The 20,571-nt window shown below is 41.0% G+C and overlaps 1 protein-coding gene across 2 annotated transcripts in view; it reads right to left on the reverse strand.

Annotated features, from left to right (window-relative positions):
* STAG1 (STAG1 cohesin complex component) overlaps positions 1-20,571 on the reverse strand; it is a 126,778-nt gene that overhangs the window by 36,657 nt on the left and 69,550 nt on the right. For both annotated transcript variants that reach the window (XM_088538107.1, XM_088538105.1), the window contains 7 exons: positions 19,656-19,807; positions 15,790-15,863; positions 10,812-10,935; positions 5,969-6,067; positions 3,541-3,620; positions 3,013-3,120; positions 845-959 (listed from right to left, as the gene is read on the reverse strand). In XM_088538107.1, the coding sequence (XP_088394233.1) occupies positions 845-959; positions 3,013-3,120; positions 3,541-3,620; positions 5,969-6,067; positions 10,812-10,935; positions 15,790-15,863; positions 19,656-19,807 (752 nt within the window). The remainder of the gene's footprint in view (positions 1-844; positions 960-3,012; positions 3,121-3,540; positions 3,621-5,968; positions 6,068-10,811; positions 10,936-15,789; positions 15,864-19,655; positions 19,808-20,571) is intronic.

Genomic DNA, 20,571 nt, shown 5'->3' on the forward strand with positions numbered 1-20,571 from the left:
GTCATTCTTAGCCTTAATGACTGCTAGTGCTTCTACCAGAAACACTTCTTAGAGGCGTTATCTCTATAAACGATCACCTTCCTCAACTAACCCTTCTCATATCCAAGTTCCTCCTACGATCCAGGTCTTTTATACACATTACAGTGAAATGAATATCTATTTGTATGTACATCCACACGTGATTCCTTTCCCACCCGTTAACTTCTGTTAATTTGTCCCACAAACTCCTGTCCTGAAGGTGGCTGCCAAACACTTAATGCCATCATGTGGGTGCCTGCAGCCTCCATCCTTGGAAGGTTTTGAGACCCAACTGAAAAAATCCCCAAGTGACCAGGTCCAACCTCAGAGATGACTCTGTTCAAATAGATTCACTTCAAAAAGAATAACTCCAAAGGCACACTCTTTAGTTGCTTATTTTAAAAAGCAATCAAAAAAAGCACCGGTAACACTTTTATATATTTCATATATGTATATAAATATACTATTAAGATTATTAATATCATAACATTAACATAGCATTATATATTATATTATAAATACATTATATTATTGTTAACAATAATATATTATTATTATTATTATATTATAGTCACTATATTATTAGCAATGCAATGTATAATGCACTGGGGACAAGTAAGAGCAAGTAAAAGCAAAATCAACCACACAAAAGATCCTATCCTGAATTCATTTGATGGACAAGGAGATGGGATAAACAGTAAACAGTATTTTTGAAAGTATTTTTAAAAAGCAAGGAAAAAGACAACCTCTTACAGATGTTGGTAAGTCACTACTTAATTTCCAGGTTTTAGTAAACGTGTAAAGATTAAAAATGAGTTATTTTTACCTCACTTTCAAGAAAGAAAAGAACCAACATTCTAATAAGGTTTCCATTTGGACTATTTCTCCCTCTCCTCTTTGCTAGAGCCTCTTCAGCTTGGGGATCATGTCTGCTGAACAGTCTGAAAATAAGCAAAAGGAACTATCAATCACGTTTATTGAAACAAATTTCATTTCTTAATAATATGATGATCATTCATTCTTGTTACAGCAGATTTGTTAATAAAATACAGTGAAAATATATCAAGCTCTTTCTTTTAAGGGAAAAAAGCTATGACCTCTTCCTGTCAGAAGAGATGAACTTATATTCAAAATCTTGAAGTTCATATTGATGGAGACATTTCACCCAAGGAAAAAAAATCTTTAAGACATTTATTTTTAACAAGTTTGGAAATTTTGTACATTTGCATCATTTATATAGTTTTGTATTTTCACTTTTTCCAAGTTTTACGATGGTGGAAGCACTTTTTCCACTAATGGCATAAAAACTAAGGCTGTACCTTGGCTGTGGTCATGCTGACTGGGATGTGGGATACACATACATGATATCCCATTTTCCCAACCAAGCTCAGGGACCAGCAGAAGCAAGAAAGCTAAAGCAAGCTACCAGTGAAACGTTTTTTGTTTGTTTGTTTGTTTACAGGGGAATTATCCATTCTGCAACGAGTTCCCTGATACCTGGCTAATTCCATACTGCTCTCAGCATTCACCTCTGCTAGCTTAACATGATCATGGATATTTATGTTATGCAGAAACTTTGTACTTTATGCTATTTTATAGGCATCATTTATTCTGCTTATCTATTGAGCTATCAATTAACAAATAGAAATAAGTTCCTCTGCAGACACTAAAATATCCTCAATATCTGCCCCTGATCATAGTATCTACTCTCCTTCACCAACTGCAAAGAGAACCTAGTGACCAGTTTAAAAACTGGCATTTAAATGTCCAGTATTAGATGAGGTCAATCTTACCCCAAGTGCCCCAGGCAGATGCTAACCTACTTAAACTAGAATATCGCCTCTTATGTGTTAGCACGAGCCAAGAGAAAATGATTGTTGGGATGGGTATTTTTTTTCAATACTGCTTACTTCAAGAGATATATTTACAGAATACAGCAATATTTGTCTTTGGACAAATTTGTTTACTTTTTAGCAATTTCTTCAAGACTATCTTGTCACATGTTAAATGACAGGAATATTTCAGTGTACGTTCTTTAACAAAGATCTAACCACTTCCTACAACTTGTATAATGTCATGTAGGAAACCAAAGGTAACTGAATTTTGTAAATGAATTCGAAAGAACAGACATGGCTGTTCACAGAGATGGAAATCCACTACAAAAACCTTGCAGTGAGTGTGGACTTCTAAATCACTAATGAAGCAAGGAAAATATTAACAGCACTGACAAAGGGATGTGATATTTTAAAGTGATTTTTAATATAACCTGTGTGCTGATATTAACACACTTTAAGTGTATTAAAAAGTTCTAATCCCTCAACTTAATCCCACAACTCAAAAGGGGAAAAGAAAATTATTAAAGACTTTCAACTAACTTCTTATCTAGCTAACACTAAAATAAGGAGATTAACTACTGTGATGTGGCAGTGCCCTGCTGACAGTTACTGATGCAGTACAATTCAAGCCAGCACAAAAGCCTGCCTGTTTCCTCTGGGACAGTGATTTCATGAAATATGTAGCCAGGCTGTAACATATTTTTAAAGGAAGAAATGAGTTTAGAAAAAAAAATTAATTATTAAAATCTAAAAGCCTCTTGAAGTTGATAATTTGGAAGTAAACTGACTTAGAAGTTCTTAAAAGTGATGACTGCATAGACTGCATATCAGGAAGACACGCCAGGGCTGTATAGGTTTTTGTAATTCAATAAAGCTAAAGGATTTAAAGCAACTTTAATACAGAATAGTATATGCAACCTTTTATATTTAGTCCCTGAGAAATCAGTAAAAATCATCTGACTCCTAGAGCAAGAAAAATGTGCATACGATGTCTTTAGGTAATTAGGTCTTGAATTTAAACAAGTGAGGAAGTCTGTGTTTCAAATTATGCACCTGAAGTGTCACTAAACTGTGATATTATGGTCTTTGCCTCTAGATCTTACCGCTACTAGAATGCTGTCACAAATTGTCCTTATTCCTCGAGTAATGGATAACTTACTTTTTGTGAAGGAATTCCCCCGCTGCTACTGCAACAGGCCGGTGTGCTGAATAGACCAAGTGATAAACATTCTCACAGTCTTCATTCGAGAGAGCTTCTTCACTTCCACTGAAAGAGTCAGAAAGCAACACCTGAGCCATAACAAACGTTTAATTGCAGTCCTCACACCACCCACAACTTGCTTTTGGCAGCTGCAAGGTTGCTTCCCTTCAAAAAAAACTCCTAGATGGAGGAATTGGGATTTCAAAGGCCTATGGATACTCCAATAACATCAGGGCCTACTTGTTGCAGGACTGAATGATGTGCATTTAGAATTACAAAGCTACTCATATACGAAACTGTCCATCGCTCTTACAAGCAGCCAATGTACTAATTTTATAAAAATATCAGTAGCTTTATAGTCTGATTTCCAACTAAATGTAAAGTAGGAAATTCACTTCATTACACAAGTGAAGAAACCAAGTCGATTAAATATTACTGGCCAAGGTAATTTTCAGAGAGAGCACACAAGCTTTGAGAAATACTCACTGAAGTATTAGCGTGACTAATCGAATGGCTTCCACAGCGACATCATACTCCTTATCAAGTGTCATTGATACAATGCGATCCTGAAAAACAGTTTTATTACAGAGACAAAACAAAAAACAAACACAAAGCGCCATCAGCTGAAGAGTTCTCGAGATTCCAAAACAAATAATCTAGGCAAGAAAGATCTTTCCACCAGACCCACGAGGACCCTGGGAGCAGTCAAGCTCTTAGGGTATATCCATGGGGCTCTGTGCCGTATGCAGTCTGGATCAACTAACAAGCACTCAGGAGTAGGAACGGGCTCTAAAGAAACATTCTTGTGCATTTTGGAGGAAACAAGGAGGCAGACTGCGGAGCTGAAGCACCATTCTGGACTTTCTTTGTGTTTCACTTTGCTGTCAACCTACAACAGACATGATGCATGCACACTGTCCTCCCTATCTGGAGGAAAATTCTGTCATCCATAAAAATGCAGCATGTCTTGGTGTTCTCTGCTTGACTGATCAAGTTAATGAAAAGAAATGGGGCCATCTGAAATAAAATTTGATTTCTGTGGCTTGACCTGCTTGTGGATAGACTGGCTACTATATCATATCGGGGGACGTGAAAGAACTGAAGTCAGAGACTGGAAAAGGAACAAAGTATGTTTAGGAAGCACCATTAAGAGTCACCAAGAGCAAAGCAGCACAAAATACAGGTGCCCAACTCCTTTTCCTACTGTTACAGGCACTGAAAGGCTACCAGTAGACATCGAGCAACAGATGCTTATTCCTTCACTGAAGTTGAGGAGCAGCATGTATAACATGCATGGGATCTCCAGCCTCACCTCTCAAACAGGGGGCTGTAGAGATACACGGTAGTGTTAGGACTGACTGCACCTCTGTTACCATATAAATTCCTGGAAAATTTGATGCATTTGGGTGTTTTAGCTAGGCAGCCTTACAGACTGGGAGATATCCACAGAGAAACTCTAACAGCAAAATAAGAAACTTTGTGGAGAAGACGCACAACTGCTGCCAATTTTACTAAGGTTTTGGCCAAGAAACAGCAATTAATAAAATAACATCTAGAGAAAATCAGCGTGAAAAATTACTCCTAAAGTTTCAGCAATGTTTCATACAATCTTCCAAAGTCTACCTCAAACACCAGGACAGCATCGGGAGCCCCTGGGAGACGATGGGAGACAAAACGAATGGCACACCAAGGAGTAAGCACAGGGTATTAGACATGTGCCCATAACTTGACCTGGATTTATGACTTAAAATATTAATTTACACTGTTTATGAAGATCAGTTTATATTAATATACTAATTAAGTTGTGAACAAGGCCTTCTGCCCTCATGCCATGGAGACAGCAGCATCCAGCTGGACAGGGGCAGATGAGCTACAGCTGTGAAAAGGCTGCAGACAAATTTGCTGGTGCACATGGAAATGCCAGGGAAGAGCCCACATCCGTCCTGTCCTTCTGAGGAGGGACATAGTGAGCTGATCCTCACAGCTCTCTGAAAGGGAGTAAAATACTGGCAGCCCAATACAGGCCATTCTTATCAATCAGTTCATCAAATTAACATACCTCACATGCCTAGGAGATCCCTAGAGAGATTTCTCCTGACAGCTTGAATGGATTGAGCCGAGTGTCAGCTGAACTGTGCCAGCTGGTAAAAGTTAGATGAGCAAATACAAATAAACAGCCATGGAAATGGGGAAAGGAGGAGTGCTTGGCAGCAAAACATGCAAGTTTTCTTGATATCTAGACTTCAAATGGATGCAGGGAAAGGCTGATTACTATCATGATTCCATGAATCATGTACACAGACAAAAGATCATATGTTCCCTACATTTTGTGTTCTTCTAAAGTAAATTATTTCAAAGGAGTTAATAGTAATGGCAGTTATGGACAAATCCAATGAAGCAATACAAAATCTACAGGTGAGAAGGTTTCAGTCTGCTGCCTAGTAGTTATTTTATTTATGAATACAGAGTTTAAACCTTCTCTTCCTTTCTAAACCAAAATTTTCATCAGCATTATAGTCCTGATTTAAATGAGACTGCATTAAATAAATATTTCCTTGGGGAGGTGGCCTTTACTACAGTTACGTGTTCTCCAAAACACCATGGTAAAAGGTGCCAGCTGATGTGGTGACAAGAGCTGGAAAGGTTTCACTGAGCATCCCAACAGCCCCATGGCAGCGTTTCCACGCTCAGCCCTCCAGGTACTTCACTTGGGAAATAAAAAGTAAACTACCAGCCACGTGTTCATTAAGATACTAAGCAAAACTGGCAGTAATACAGTCTTACCATGGTACTTGCAAGATGAGTGACATGCAGATGAGTTTATGTTTGTGCTTCATTTACATGAATCAAACACCGCAACATGAGATGACATTTTAATTTGTGTAGTCCTTCCAAAAATTACATTTCCTCTTACCTTGAATCTATTAGTGAACAGCTCCAGTTTGGGAAATAACTCTCTGTTGGTATACAGACTCTGAAGAGCTTTCAAACATTTCAACCTCACTTCACCTTGCTAAATAAAACACACTAAGATTAGCTGAAATAATACCCTAATCAAACGCACATGAATATTAAATAATATAATCTTGTAATTTGTTTAATGTACATTTAAATCTTTATGCAAATGAGATACCAAAGCCAATTTGCAATTCAGCTAAAACCCAAAAACCCCATGCAGCTGCCTACAAAACAAATGTTAAATTTTCTCCCATTTGCATATACAAAGAATTTAAAATGTCATCAGTTAAATGTCTGCTACTGTTTCATTTCCTTTTGAGTAACTCCTCAGTACGACCTAGAGGAACAACGCAATACAGAAAGGCAAAATTTAAAAAATGCAAATGATTGAACTTCACAGGTAAAACTCCAAATCTACAAGACTTGAGTTGTGCGTGTCGGTTCTATAACCAATCCTACATTTAAAAAGCTAAAGGAGCTTAAAAAAAGCAGTTTTAAAAAAGAACTATTTTACAAAAGAAACAGAAGAGCAGTTTCTTAAGAACTTTACATGGATGTGGTCAACCTCACAGAAGTTCTCTAGGGCAAACAGGCACAACTGCAGAGAGGGTCAGTCTGGCATTCTGCCAGTGGAAGCTCTGTGGAGGCACCAGAAATGGTGACGTTGCTCTGCTGCATGGCCCGGAAGGGGCAGCACCGCGGAGCCACCACCAGTGCTGGAAGACGTCGTAAGCCTCCTGCGGTCGGAACTTGTCTGGCCCTACAGGATCAGTAACAGCTTGGGCACGCAAGGAGCACCACGGAGCACCCGCAATGGTAGCTGGGTTAGATGCAGCTCTCTCAAGTTGCAACTGCCTTGAGGGCTTGAGAAGGTGCCCTTGAGACACTATCAAAAATTAAAAAGCACGTTGGAGCCCAGCTACAGCCTCCTGCTGCTCATCTGCATGGCACAAGACGAATGACAGCCACGCTTTGGGAGCAAGGGTGGAAGAGGGATGGGTTGTGCTATGGCAGATCCTTCCAGCTGAGAGCAAAGACCCAGCAGACACAGATGCATCCTTGGAAATGACTCCCTTTCCTGGCAGAAAGATGAAAAAGAGGGACTTTTTCTGTCAGCAAAAAGTCTGTTTTTTCAACTGTTGCTCCAGAATGGTATTGTTCACTTCAGAAAGAGAAGAGCACGAGTTCACTAATCCTGCTGAGAGTCAGCAGAGAGCAGAAGGCTACAGGTGAGCGTCAAAGGCAGAGACCTGGACAGGAGCCCGTGAGAGGCACAAGGGAAGGAGCATCTGCTCGCTGGGCTGAATCCTGAAGGGAAGGAGCAGATATGGACCAAAGACCACCAACATACCAGACCAGTGACAGAAGTAACCACGAGGATCATCCAAAATACAGAAAGGGAGCACTAACGGGAGCCTTTAGCACCACAAGCGTTTCTGGGGAAAGAACACGCAGGGATTTCCTGTCCCGCACAGAAGTAAGTGGGAAGGAATTGGTTTTATACGCGCCTCTCTCCCGAGTCCACTCATTCCTGCAATTCTCATTCTTCCCCCAAAGGTTTCAGATAATTATATTTATTTTTTTCATATTTATGCTAATTTATACTCTTCTTCATGAATATGAGAAATTGCCTCATACTGTCATATCTGACCCCTACAGCTTGCTATCATTTACCATTTGAAATTGCTGGATACAGGGTATGGGATGAGTCTGCTTTCATAGGCAGGATTTTAATGCTCCAGAATGACAAGATCGACCGCTGATTCATGACAGAAAATGTGAGGCTGCCAGGCAGAAACAGAGGTAAAAAGTTCTGGGGTGCAACCTCTGGTACCTCTGGTGGGACATCTTCTGGGCAGGAGCTTGGAGCAGCCAAACATCATTTAGGGAATACTGAGAATCAGCTGATGCGTTTTGGTTTCCTCAGGATTTCAAACAAACAAGGGAATTATGTGCCAAAGTTAAGCACTCGCAAGTATGGAGACACTACAATTTAATTTTCTATATAACAAAAGTTCAATTCTTTCTTTCTTATTATTTAGGATGCCATCGCTATTAGCTATTCAAATACTACCCCTTCCCCAGGACCCTTGGTCAATCTTTTCACAGAACAGGCAAAGCAGAGATATGCAAAGCAAGGAAAGGCCTTTTATTCTGGGAAAGGCACTGGGTTAGGAACTGGTATTGCCAGACCCCCGAGAGAGCATTAGGGTTTCAGAACAGTTCCATGACTGAGGCAGGGAGGAGAAAATTAAGATTGGACAATCTGATCTACCATTTTTAAAATCAGGTTTTAAACATATACACCTATATATATAATAATCACATATATTATATATATATATAAACTATACATAAAAATATAGTAAACATATGCAATTATATTACAGTTTTATATAATTTTGATTCATCTTCTAAAATGCATGATAATGAAAAAGATAATAAAAAGAGAGAAAGGCCTAACTAGGAAATGAGAAAGTAATCCCTTATTAATCCCCTATTAATAAAACAAACAAACATCTGTAATTTGGGGAAGGGAGAAGATTAAAATATAAATCAGAAAAAATATTCCATGTATGTAAAATACATACATCCAAAAATGTACAAACTGGGGCTTCCCTGTGGTTTCGTTATTCGGCAGTAGGGTACGAAACTGGTCGTTGTCTCCTGCGCTGCCGTCTCCTCTCTTTTTAGCAGCAGCAAGTTTCCAAAGCAGCTCATCATTTTGGGCTGATTCCTGTTCATGTGAAACATCACCTTACGACTATTGCCTCAGCCTTCTTTTTTTTTTTTTTTTTTTTTTCTTCAATATCGTAAGTACTGATCACAGCAAAAATCCCTCCTGGTCAAAAGCAAAGCAAAACCATGAGCTGGAACTTGGCTGGCAGCAAAAAAGCTTCCCGGGGCTGCCACAGAAAACCACATTATTCACAAATGATGGGACATTGTTCTTTTGGATGGATTTTGCATTTCTTGACTCTTTATTCCTGCTTTTTCCAATATATTCTTCCCACTGCAATTCCCTCTTTATTTCTGTGTCTCTCCAAATATCTTTTTTTTTCTCTGTTTTCATTCTTTGACATTGGTTCACCTGCCTCTGCCTCATCCCTTATTCTAGTGACAAGCCGTCTCATTCTATGCATTAAGCATATACAACATTAATAAAAATAATTACACATCATGCATAGCAGTGTATGAGCATTCAAATTAGTGATTTACAGACAGAGAAATCCATGGCACTTGGACTGCAATTAAGTGTTAAAACCATCAGAGGCTCCTCACACAATTCTGTGTGCGCTACTGGAAGAGAAATCTGCTGGATTTGAGCGAGCTCCAAAACATCCACTGGTGAACTCAGGTGCGCGGTCTCAAATGCCTGCAACACCCGGGAAAATGATGTTTTGGGGTGAGGATCAAGTTTTGAGGGATCATTTGTCATTTTTAATTAAAAGTTGGGGAGCTACAGGCTGAGAAAGGAAGGCCATCACAGGTCTAGTGTTCAAAACACACTGTCAAATGTTAACAGGAAAATTTATGGACCAAGGCAAGGAAGATGCAGACGCTTTGTCAGCTGGAGCTTTAGCAAGAGAACCTGGGGCAGCACAATTTCTTGGGCTTGAAGAGAGCAACTTTTTAAGAAATAGCTGTGAACTACTAACTGTGCAAGTATCATTAATGAATTTTATGAATTCTAATATTTTTTTTCTAGCCACACTGTTTGAAGACAAATAGCCTGAAGTATGATGCTGGAACATAGTACCACAAAAATATAGGGAGGTCTTGTCTGCTTTCCTTGGATTCTGTTAGGAAAATAGTTAGAGTAAATCCCATTTCTAGTGGGTTTGATAAGAGTGGTGGAAGGGCTGGGCCCAGCTGATTCTTGCTGGGGAATAAACCCTCTCAGTAGCAGAGCAAAAACATCAATGTTTCCTATCAGCATCAGGAAAGAGCTACTCTGGTTGCAGCCACCGGCTCCTGCGTAGACCCCATCACGGACACCACCTGCTAAGTGCAGTGGTCGGGTAGAAAAGAACCTCCTGCTACAAATCTTTTTGCTTCCACCTTTCAAGACTTTTTCCAGAAAAAGAAACTACAGAGCACCTTGAAGAACCTCCTTGCAGAGGGATGGCTGATACAGAGGGCCGCACTCCAAGATCAACCCAAACAACCTTCTAAGCTCTCCTAAGCTGGCACCAAGAGATTGACTTGATGAAGAGACATTCCTGTCAGACAAAACAGGGATGCTTTACAGACACGGAGAAAGATGAATAGCCAAGCATCCTTTAAAGCAGCCTGGTGCTGAATGTCAAGAAACCTAAAATAGCAAAGAGAAAATGAGTTGATGAGAACGCCACTGGCTGTGGTGCTGCTGATGCCTCTTGGTGAATTCTGGGACCCCCAAAGTTCCCTTTCCTTTAGCTATTGGGTAATGTTCAGTAGAAGTCACATCTGGAAATCTCCTTCCCAATCTGTTCCAGACACAGACGTTCTCAGGAGTGATCGTAGGAGACTTCTCTTTCTCTTGCAATCAGAAGAAAGGAAGTATGGGGAGGATTTCTGTCAAGACACTCCACTGAAGACTGAACACAGAAAACAAACACATTAAACAGCACATTTTGGGAATGGTGCATCCTGATTTAAGTGCACGCACTGGAATAAGCTGGCCAAAAGATAAATGACGAGCAAGAGAGAAGACAGATCTCTCTAAAAATCAAAGATGATACAATAAACATGGTTTGGTTAATAGGACATTGGCTATTTACAGTATATTCTGCTACGCAGTAATACACAATACTTACCCTGTCATGTAGTGTCCAACCAACATATTTTAAATAACTATCATTCAGGAAGGCATCACTGTACATTTTCATCCAGACACCAATTTCTTCAATACAGACAGCTCTAATCTCAGCAATAGCATCACTATTAGGCAGGAAAAAAAAGAAAGTATTAAGGAGATTATAAGCAGCTAACCATTACACAGACACATAGCATTTTCTTCTGAATCCTACTGCTCTAATAACAACATTTCTTTTCTTTCATTAGCATTTGATGAACTTCCCTACGTAAGGGCATCTCTGTGTTGCTGCTCACTCATTTTCTCTCCCTTGATGCCCCTGAAGTCATTTATCTGGTCAGCTCAACATCTCTACATTCAGATACGATGTTCCTATTATCTCAAAAAAATCCTACTCTATCCTGCTTCTCAACCTATGACTCCCTCTTTTCAAAGTTGCATTATGAATCCAAGGCCTAGAAGGTCACTTCCAAACATGCTCACTGTGTCCCTTGGCTTAACCTCGGGCTGTAGTGGTGACCCTCTGGGGAACTAAGGAAGCCTGGCAGAGGAGCAGAATGGGATTTGGTTTGCAGACTTTTCTCATGACAGTATATGAAAGTCCTTGTAACAAAACCCAACTTAAATGGGGAAACTTAAATTTCAGCACTGTTTTCTTCCCTTTCTCTTGCCTTTTCCATATTCTGTCTGAGGCAAATGATGGAAGAGGCAAAGCCAGATCTCGGACAGCACTGGCTGCGGCTTGATGAGGTGGAGCAGCAGGAGCAGCCTGGGGAGAGCACCTGAAGAGATCAAGGATGGAAGTGACTTTGGTCCGATTGTCACTTTCCTGACATCGCGCATGGCATATTTAATAATAACAAACGACAGCTAAACAATGAGAAAAGGGATGGTGCCATCTGGCCCTTTAGTAATTTCATCCCTGAGACATCTGTTCCTATGAGAAATGGCCTGTGCTGCTCCAGCTGGCATCGCTCCCACTCCCCAACTTGGGCTCTATGAGAAGGAGCCACCTTAGAGAGGAAGGTACCAGCGGGTGCCTCGCTAGCGCTGCCCGTGCGTGTACCTGAGACTCCTGCTCTCTGTTTTTCCAAGTCTTTTTTTGGAAAAGCAGTAAACATCAAACAGAAGCATCAGAACCCCAAAATGAAACTTAACTTAGGGAAAAAACCCTATATGTTTCAAACAAGCGAATAATTGTAAAATAAGACAAAAATTCTTTGGTTCCTAAACCATAACATTTTAGAAAACGTACCTAAAATGACCCCAATCTTATGCTCAAGATACTATTGTATAAGTTGATACACAAAACAGTAGAACAAAACGGATTACTCCGCATTGCCCGTGTCCTTTCAACCTCCAAGCTAGCCAGGTCCATAGACCATATCCAATCTTCCAGATTCCCACGTGAAACACGTGCATGGACACAGCAAGCAACCAGGGTATCACACACGACTGGGTGTGAGACTTCTGCCATCAACTCTGTTTTTCCCCTTCAGCTTCATACCTCATGTGGAGACGCCTGTATCAACATCACTGTATTTAAAGTTACTGAACACGAGAGGGAAATTTGCAAGAATCCTGTCAAATCACTAGTGTCGTTTCCCTCTGCCCACTCTGAAGCACACTTGCTCTTATCAACCTCTACATGGAATAGTTAAAACAAGCCTGGCAAACTCTCCAAAGACACTTATCCACAGCTTCAAAGAGATGAAGACGAACTGAGTCATAAACAAGAGGATATTAAACGAGCTGTTCCTACCAGGGATTTCCAAACAGCTTTTAGACACTGTTAGCATTGATGTGCTAAAGTATCAAGGGTTTGTACGGTAACAGCTGAATTCATTATGGGAAAGGCAACCCCCATCCAAACTAGGAACATACCCACCTATTCCACTCATACACTGCACTAAACTAGGTTAGTAATTCTCTCGTGAGGAATTATTTTTAAACTATTTAAAAAATAAAACACAGGTGGAAGGAATCAAGAAGCACAACTTCAAGAGCAATCGGAAACATCAGTAAATGGGAATCAAAAACGGGAGCCACGCGTGCAACATCCCAAATTAGCCATGCAGACACTTCTGCCGGGGGATGACAGCTCGAGTCCCCACATCCAAGGAGGTTGTTTCACCTCCTTATGAATTTATGAAGTGTGAAGTATTTTGGAAGGATTCAGTGGCCAACCCCAAAAAGAACCCAAGTGTCAACAGCTATTTAATCATGCGGCACCACTGGCCAAAACTCAGGAAAGTTTCTGTGCTTTATGAATGTGTTCAAGCTTTCCTAGACACACAATGAAAACCCGATTCTTCGCTGAAAACCTACTCAGTTCCCCAGGCACTACGGACAAGTATTCGCTCCAAGCTGCTATTCATAATAAAAAGAAAGAAAGGAAAATAAAGACCTAGGCGGCTCAGTATAATGAAATTTAACATTTTCAGTATAGCTGAAAATGGGAAAGAATCAAGCTGCTGTTAAGTAAAACAGATTCAAGTAGCTGCAGAGATAGGAGAATTTGCAGAAACCAATTTTCCACTCATTTATCTTAGTGAATATCATTTTCCTTAACGAAGGAAGGACTCAAGACTGGTTAGGTTCAGTGGATGGCAGCAAACCCCACAGCTGGGAGAACGTTACACACAGGGTGGCCTGTCTGAGCTAGTTTGCAGATGAGCTTCGGAATAGTGATACTGTAAAAAAAGAAATGTCTCAAATAAAATGGTAACGCTGCACATCATGAAGGCTTCTGCAAAGCCAGACAAGATGGGGGGCTGTGTAGTCTTACCAGTTCAGCATGAGAACCAAAGTAATTTCTAATACGCAGATATAACTGAAATGAAGAACTGTGCCTCCTCCTCCTCTTTTTCTTTTGTTCTTTCTATCTATCTTCATTCTGTATGTGATTTCTAGTTGTTCCACCTCCAACAACAGGAGGCCACTTTTGAGGTCCCTCACCTACCCATTTATAGCATTACCACATACCAAATGTATCAGAATTATACACTCACAAAATAACTTCCATCATTTTGAGGCTGAGGCTTCCAAATCTCATCACATCTAAGTCCCTACAGAAGCCCCATGCTGTCAGGCTCCGAGTATTTGGAGGACAGATATTCCACACACTCCCCAGGTTCCCGTGCTCAAGAGCCCTTCAGTGAATCACAGCCCATTGACCAGCTTCTATTCACCAACATGAGCTCAGCAACTTCACTCCCATTGAATTTGCTCTTAGATCTCTCATTCTGTTGCCAGCTTTGGACGCAATTAGAATAAAAAAAAAAAAGAGAAAAATCAATGTCCAACCAAGTATGGCATAAAGAATGTAAAAACAGGCAGAAAACATGATTCGGAAAAAAAATACAGAAACAAGCAATGAGGCAGGCAACCTCTTGCTTATTTAGACTTTTTTAAAAACAAACAAACAAAAAAAAACAAAAAAAACCCCACAACACTAGACTAAAATGAAATCTGGCAATTTCTGTGAATCCTCCTTTTTTTAATGTGAGTAGTGAGTATTGAAACTTTCCAGTGTAACCACATTTGACTGGAAACCAATCTACAGAAACCAGAAAGAAGATATAAGTCCCTGCAATACGAGCTCACCAGGAGGAAGACAAGATACAGTCTGAGCCACACAGTTGTTTTATTATTTTTTTTTTTAGACCACAGACTTGCTAGTTAGGTTTCAAAGGTCACTAAACGTGAACCACTGTGGCACAGTCTGAAGAAAATGGTGGAAAGAAATTGCATGGAAGGAATCTGCATCCAAATAACTGCTGATGGCTCCAAGAAAAGCAGCATTGCCATGAATTTGGTTTCAGCACCACGCATGGGGACAGGTGACACATGCTCCAGATCCCCTGCACTATTTGCAGTCACCTATTTCTTAGCACAGGTCCCTTCTGAGAGAAATCTCCTCCTTCCTGGTCCCCTTCCTTCCTCTCTGCCCCTCTTCACCTCCTACTCCTCTCCCCAGATCCTCTTCCCAAGAGCCGAGTCCACACACCCTCATCTGTCTCCAAGTTGTGTCATAAATGACACCACTTTAAACTAGAATTTGAATCTAAAAGGTTAATTGCACCCTTTCGTGTCCCTGAATTTCATCCTCGGACTTAGCCAGGACAATTAACATTTGCAGAGCTGGTTTTGCCAAGATGCTGCAGATGCTCAGAGGTCTTTTGCGATGCAAAACAACCCTAAATCTATTTGAAAAGTCTGCAGCTCGCTGAGGAGCAGTGCTCTGAATTGGCCTGAGTCAGTCTAAACCCACAGGTCTGTGCAACCCTACAATAAAAACACACACGCACACGTGCGAGTACCCAACCAGCTAGGTTTCTGCACACATAACACGTAGCACATGAGCTATTTCAAGAAATAATAATGTCTGCTAACACAGTTCATTGCTTTGTAATGTCCTTGATAAAAACATCCGGAACAATTAACGAGGAAATATTAATTGGAATTAAGGCTTTTGAGTGCACTTATGTAATTTAAAGAGGGAGGAAAATCTAAAATAAAATTCAAACTGCAGCTAGAGCACATACTATGGAAACTTCAGAAATTTACCACTTAACCTGAAGACATATAAAATGGAAATGCAGAGTGGAAGTCCCCAACAACTGGAACTCTGCCCTTTTAAGATATGCAGTGATTATGCGGTTATTAAAATATCTAATGCTTGTGCTCCCACCTTAGCTAACTTTTCTTTTTAAAATACAAGGATTCAAATTCCAGGTCTCCCACAAATCCTTAGAGCTCTGTCACTGAATTAAATTAAAGTTGCCTGCAGAGCTCTACTGTGGAATTAATGAGGGTTACATTTAGATTTTCTTCCATGCCTTCAGTGATTTTAACATCTCTGCTTTTGCGGCATCTAGAATAACACATCACAAGAAAAATCAACACAGGAATTGTTCTTGGCGTTATTTATGCCTACACGTAGCCAGCACTGCCTACTATAGCATACATTTGCTTACCGGTATCTGTGCACAAATATACCCTTAAAAATAGAATTCATCATATTTTCAATTTCATCTTGGTTTTCTTGTAGCTGAAAAAAAAAAGAGAAAGAAAATAAATACAAAAGTCACTCATCATAATTTATTATTATTACGGTGGTGATAAATGGGGCCCAGTCTGGTTGGAGGCCTCTGGCCGTGGTGGGCCCGGTGCTCTTCAACTTGTTCATCAGTGACTTGGACGAGGGCACAGAGGGCACCCTCAGCAAGTTTGCGGGCAGTACCAACCTGGGAGGAGTGGCCGACACTCCTGAGGGCTGCGCTGCCATTCAGAGGGACCTGGACAGGATGGAGACTTGGGCAGAGAGGAACCTCCTGAGGTTCAACAAGGACAAGGGCAGGGCCCTGCACCTGGGCAGGAATAACCCCAGGCACCAGCACAGATTAGGGGTTGACCTGCTGGAGAGCAGCTCCATGGAGAGGGATTTGGGAGTCCTGGTTGACACCAAGTTCCCCATGAGGCAGCAATGTGCCCTTGTGGCCAAGAAGGTCAATGGGCTCCTGGCTGCAGCAGCAGGAGCGTTGCCAGCGGGCGAGGGAGGGGATCCTGCCCCTCTGCTCAGCTCTGGGGAGGCACCTGGAGCATTGGGGGCAGTTCTGGGCTCCCCATGACAAGAGGGACCTGGAGCTGCTAGAGAGGGGCCAGTGCAGAGCCACAAAGATGATGGACGGGCTCGACTAAGTGAGCTGGGCCTGTTTAGCCTGGAAAAGAAAAGACTGAGAGGAGATTTGATCAACATTTACAAATACCTGAGGGGAGGATGTAGGGAGGATGGGGTCAGGCTCTTCTCTGTGGTGGCCAGTGTTAGGACAAGGGATAATGGGTACAAGCTGAACCCCAGGCAGTTCCACCTCCATGTGAGGAAGAACTTCTTTCCTGTGAGGGTGCCAGAGCCCTGGCACAGGCTGCCCAGAGAGGCTGCGGAGGCTCCTGCTCTGGAGATCTTCAAACCTGCCTGGATGCCACCCTGTGCCCCTGCTCTGGGTGTCCCTGCTGGAGCAGGGGGTTGGACTGGATGATCTCTAGAGGTCCCTTCCAACCTCAACCATTCTGGGATTCTCATATTTTCAGATTTTTTACTGTGCTAAATAAATACAGTTTAATTAGATAGCAGCCCCCAGCTTTGTTAGGCCACAGGATGACGTTTTATGCAGCCTGCTCCGGTTACAGAGCTGCCACCATGCTCAGCACTGTCTGCCATCAAGTAGCTTCTACGTGTCAAAGCAGAAAGCCACAATGTTGCCACATGGATATTTTTGACATTTGCAGTATGGAAACCACAAGACAGCCTTGCCTGTACAGACATGCATAAAACAAAGACTATATATGCATGGGCATAAACACTTAGTAGACACAGTATCTCGAAGCAGGGGGCAGAGAATCATCATCAGGTCTTTTGACTTCCTGCATAACATGACCACAAGCCCTTTCACCCCAGGGTTGGTATTTCCCAAGGACTGTTTATGAATATTCAAGAGCATCTCCCAGCCGACATCTCTAGCCGCTGGCAATGAGGCCTCTCGGCTCGCAGGAACGCGAGGCCGCCCAGGCTCCGCTTTGTGAGTGGGGAAAACGAGGCTCGGAGCATTTGGCCTGAATCGCCAACCGCCTCGCAAGGAAACAAATTTCATAGTAAAAGTGATGATGTACACGGGGAAAAGTTGGCTGCTGTGTGCACCAACGGCTTGGCAACCCAACAAGCATGGGGGAGAGACAGCTTCTGAAAAAGGAGTTTCGGCATCAGGGCAACCTGCAATTAAACCTTTGCTCATCACCGCAGAACCCGCAAAGGAAAGAGACTTTCTGATCTTCTCTTGCTGTGCTCTGCAGGGGACAAGCAAACACCCACGAGACAAGTGTATAGTGTATATATACGCTTTTATAATAAGATACAATGCTTAAACGTATTTTAGCTTCAGTAATGAACTAACAACTTTCTCAGGAATGGGAATTTTCTCCTAAACGGTCTTCTGTGCTTTCAACATACTCCAAGTTTATACATCATGTACCTACTGCGACTTGAAGTGCTTAAATCCAAGCATCTTGAGAGCAAAATTTTGCCTTTGGCTTCCTGTTCTTACACATGAAAAGGTCATACAATACTTTCCTACACCCCCAATCATGTAAAAATGAGGGAAAGTCTCCTGCTGACCCTGCAAACCTTGAGTGAAGCTCAGAAAGACATACATAACAAGCACGAAATTTGAATTACTACTGGCAACTACTAAAAGACATTTTTTTCTATCTTGTGGCTGAGCATTTTACATGCATCTTCCAGTTTAGCTCAAAAAGTCATTAACTGGAATGGGAAAAGTGCATGGAGGAGTGCCCTCACATCAGATATGTAGGCAGTGACATGAGAATGAAACCTTCGGAGAAAACTTCCCATCTTTTATTTTTAGGATTAATTTCCTGTAGCCAGCTTCTGTATTATACCTGCAGAGCTGTATGGAGACAAATAGATGCTTGTATATTTGCTTATGAGGGTCTATTACAGCACGACATCAGAAGAATCAACTAAGAAGGTGCCGGCATGGAATACTGTTGTAAATTCCACATATTCAAACATGGGCAAAAAACAGCATTATGTTAGCAATTCTTATAGAGCACTCTTATGCTTTCTGAACTCACTAAATCTACTCTACACAGGTCCTTCACTGTGCTTACAACCCTGCACCTGAGCACACACTCAATCACCACCATTCCTCTCAAATGCCGCACAGTAACTGTGCTTGAGCTATTTTATGCTTTAAAACTAAAAATGGAAAGTTAATAGTTCATTATCATTAGGAATACTTTCCTTGCAGTTTGGGCAGGAGAGATGGTTCTTGTTTTTTTATTTTACTCTATTATTTTCAAGAATGGAAAAGTCCAAATAAAACGGTACTAAGCATCACAGTGGTAAAATAAGAATAAAAACACATAATTGTAATTATCCCCAGACAGAGACTAGTAAGTGAAGCTATTTAGGGTCAGTTATAAGGAAAAGAGTCCAAGGTGCATATGTGTAAGGCACCCACATCCTTAATTTGCCTTAACAGTATATAGTATATAGTTATTTTCCTTAATAGCAGTGGGGAAAATATGTTCAAAAATAATATATTTAAAATAACGAATTTAAATCATATATTTAAGTCATATATGCTACAATTCTGTAATCGATCTTCTGGGTTTTTTTGCGCAGCATCTTTTCAGATCCTGGCCGTTTGGTGTATCCAAACCATCCACTTCCTGCTTCTTGTCATCTTTAGATTACTTTTAAGTACATTTCTAAAAGTGAGTTTCCTGGGATATACTTCTTTATTTTGAGAGGAGTACAGCAACCTCCTAATGGTTTTGCTCACCTAATGCCAGACTAGTACTTACTAAAATGTCTTCATTTGTCTCCCTAGCTTCTTTTCCCTGAGACCAGCTGCTATAGCCCCACTCCAGTGTTTCTTGGCTACAAAAAGTACTTAGTAATTATTATTTAGTAATAATTGCAGTGATAAAGGGCAGAACTGAGCACAATCTTCTTGCCCAAAACAGGTTACTATGTACATCTTCAGACTAATTTTCCTCTTCTCTGGTCATGTAAACAAGACCGACAACAGAAATCACCCTGTGCATGCAGAACAGCACACTCAAACTCAGTTGGACGGGATAATACGAGACTTTAAACTGTTGCCCAAGGTAATGTGCACAAATACTGCTTAGCAGAAGTAGTATTAACAGAACTAATCTCTTGTTTCTCACCAGCCTACTTAAATCACAGATCACCTTGGACTTTCTGTCAGAGGAAATATGTATGAACTAGGAAAAAAATGCTTATCTTTTCACTTGCCTCTTTTCTTTTCTGAAGCAGCAGCTCCAGCCTTTCATTAGCTCTTTTGCCAATCATTTTGTTTCTCTCAGCTTCGTACTGCCTCTGTGTATTATCCTGATGAATGCTCAGGTTTAAGGCAACATTCACAAGAGCAGTCATAAGCTTCATAGCTGTAAAAGCAAAAGACAGAAGATAACTATTTACCTGTAGTCAGAGGATAATTCTGAGGATAGTTAGGATATACGCTCAGGATAACTCAATCTAACCTTACTACCGTTCAAAGCTGGCAGCCCTAGACACCCATGGGCACTTGTCTTGGTTCTTTGTAATAGTCAATCATTCACATTCAGATTGGATAGCACAGAAGTAAATTGTGAACAAAGACCTCAAGAAAACTTCTTCAAGAACAAATGAAATTCCCAAAGAAATTTTTCATAATCTTTATCAAGACTGAGCTCCACAGCATCACGATGACCTCTGCTCTGCAGGATATAACTTCATCAAATCTGCAAAAATAATGCCTGAAGGCAATTTGCAGCATCAAACAAAGCTCTCATGTTTGTTAAAATAAACAAACAGGTAGATGAATAAAACGCATCTGGTAAGTTAAATCATCACTGGGAAATGCTGGAACTCTTCAGCAGCTCCTAGTTCTCATTTAAGCACTAGTTATACTAGATGTTCTGGTATTAAACATGTTATGCACACCTAACACAAGAAGCCAGCAGCGATAGAAAGCTTTGAACAACCAAAGCTAGCTGCCATAAAGACAGGCCTTATCCCTTTCTTATACTTGCTCAGAGTTTCTAGCTACATAACCCATTTTCAACAGTGGAAGCTATTTCTTCTGCAGTTGCACCTCTAAGGCATGGTGCTGTTTGCTGCCTTCTCCATCAAGCATTTCAAGCTTTCTCAAGGTTTTTCTCAACCTTTT

Source organism: Tinamus guttatus, unplaced genomic scaffold (genome assembly GCF_059628265.1).
Source record: "Tinamus guttatus ecotype Peru unplaced genomic scaffold, ASM5962826v1 Tinamus_guttatus_pri_ptg000927l, whole genome shotgun sequence".
Classification (NCBI taxonomy): Eukaryota; Metazoa; Chordata; class Aves; order Tinamiformes; family Tinamidae; genus Tinamus; species Tinamus guttatus.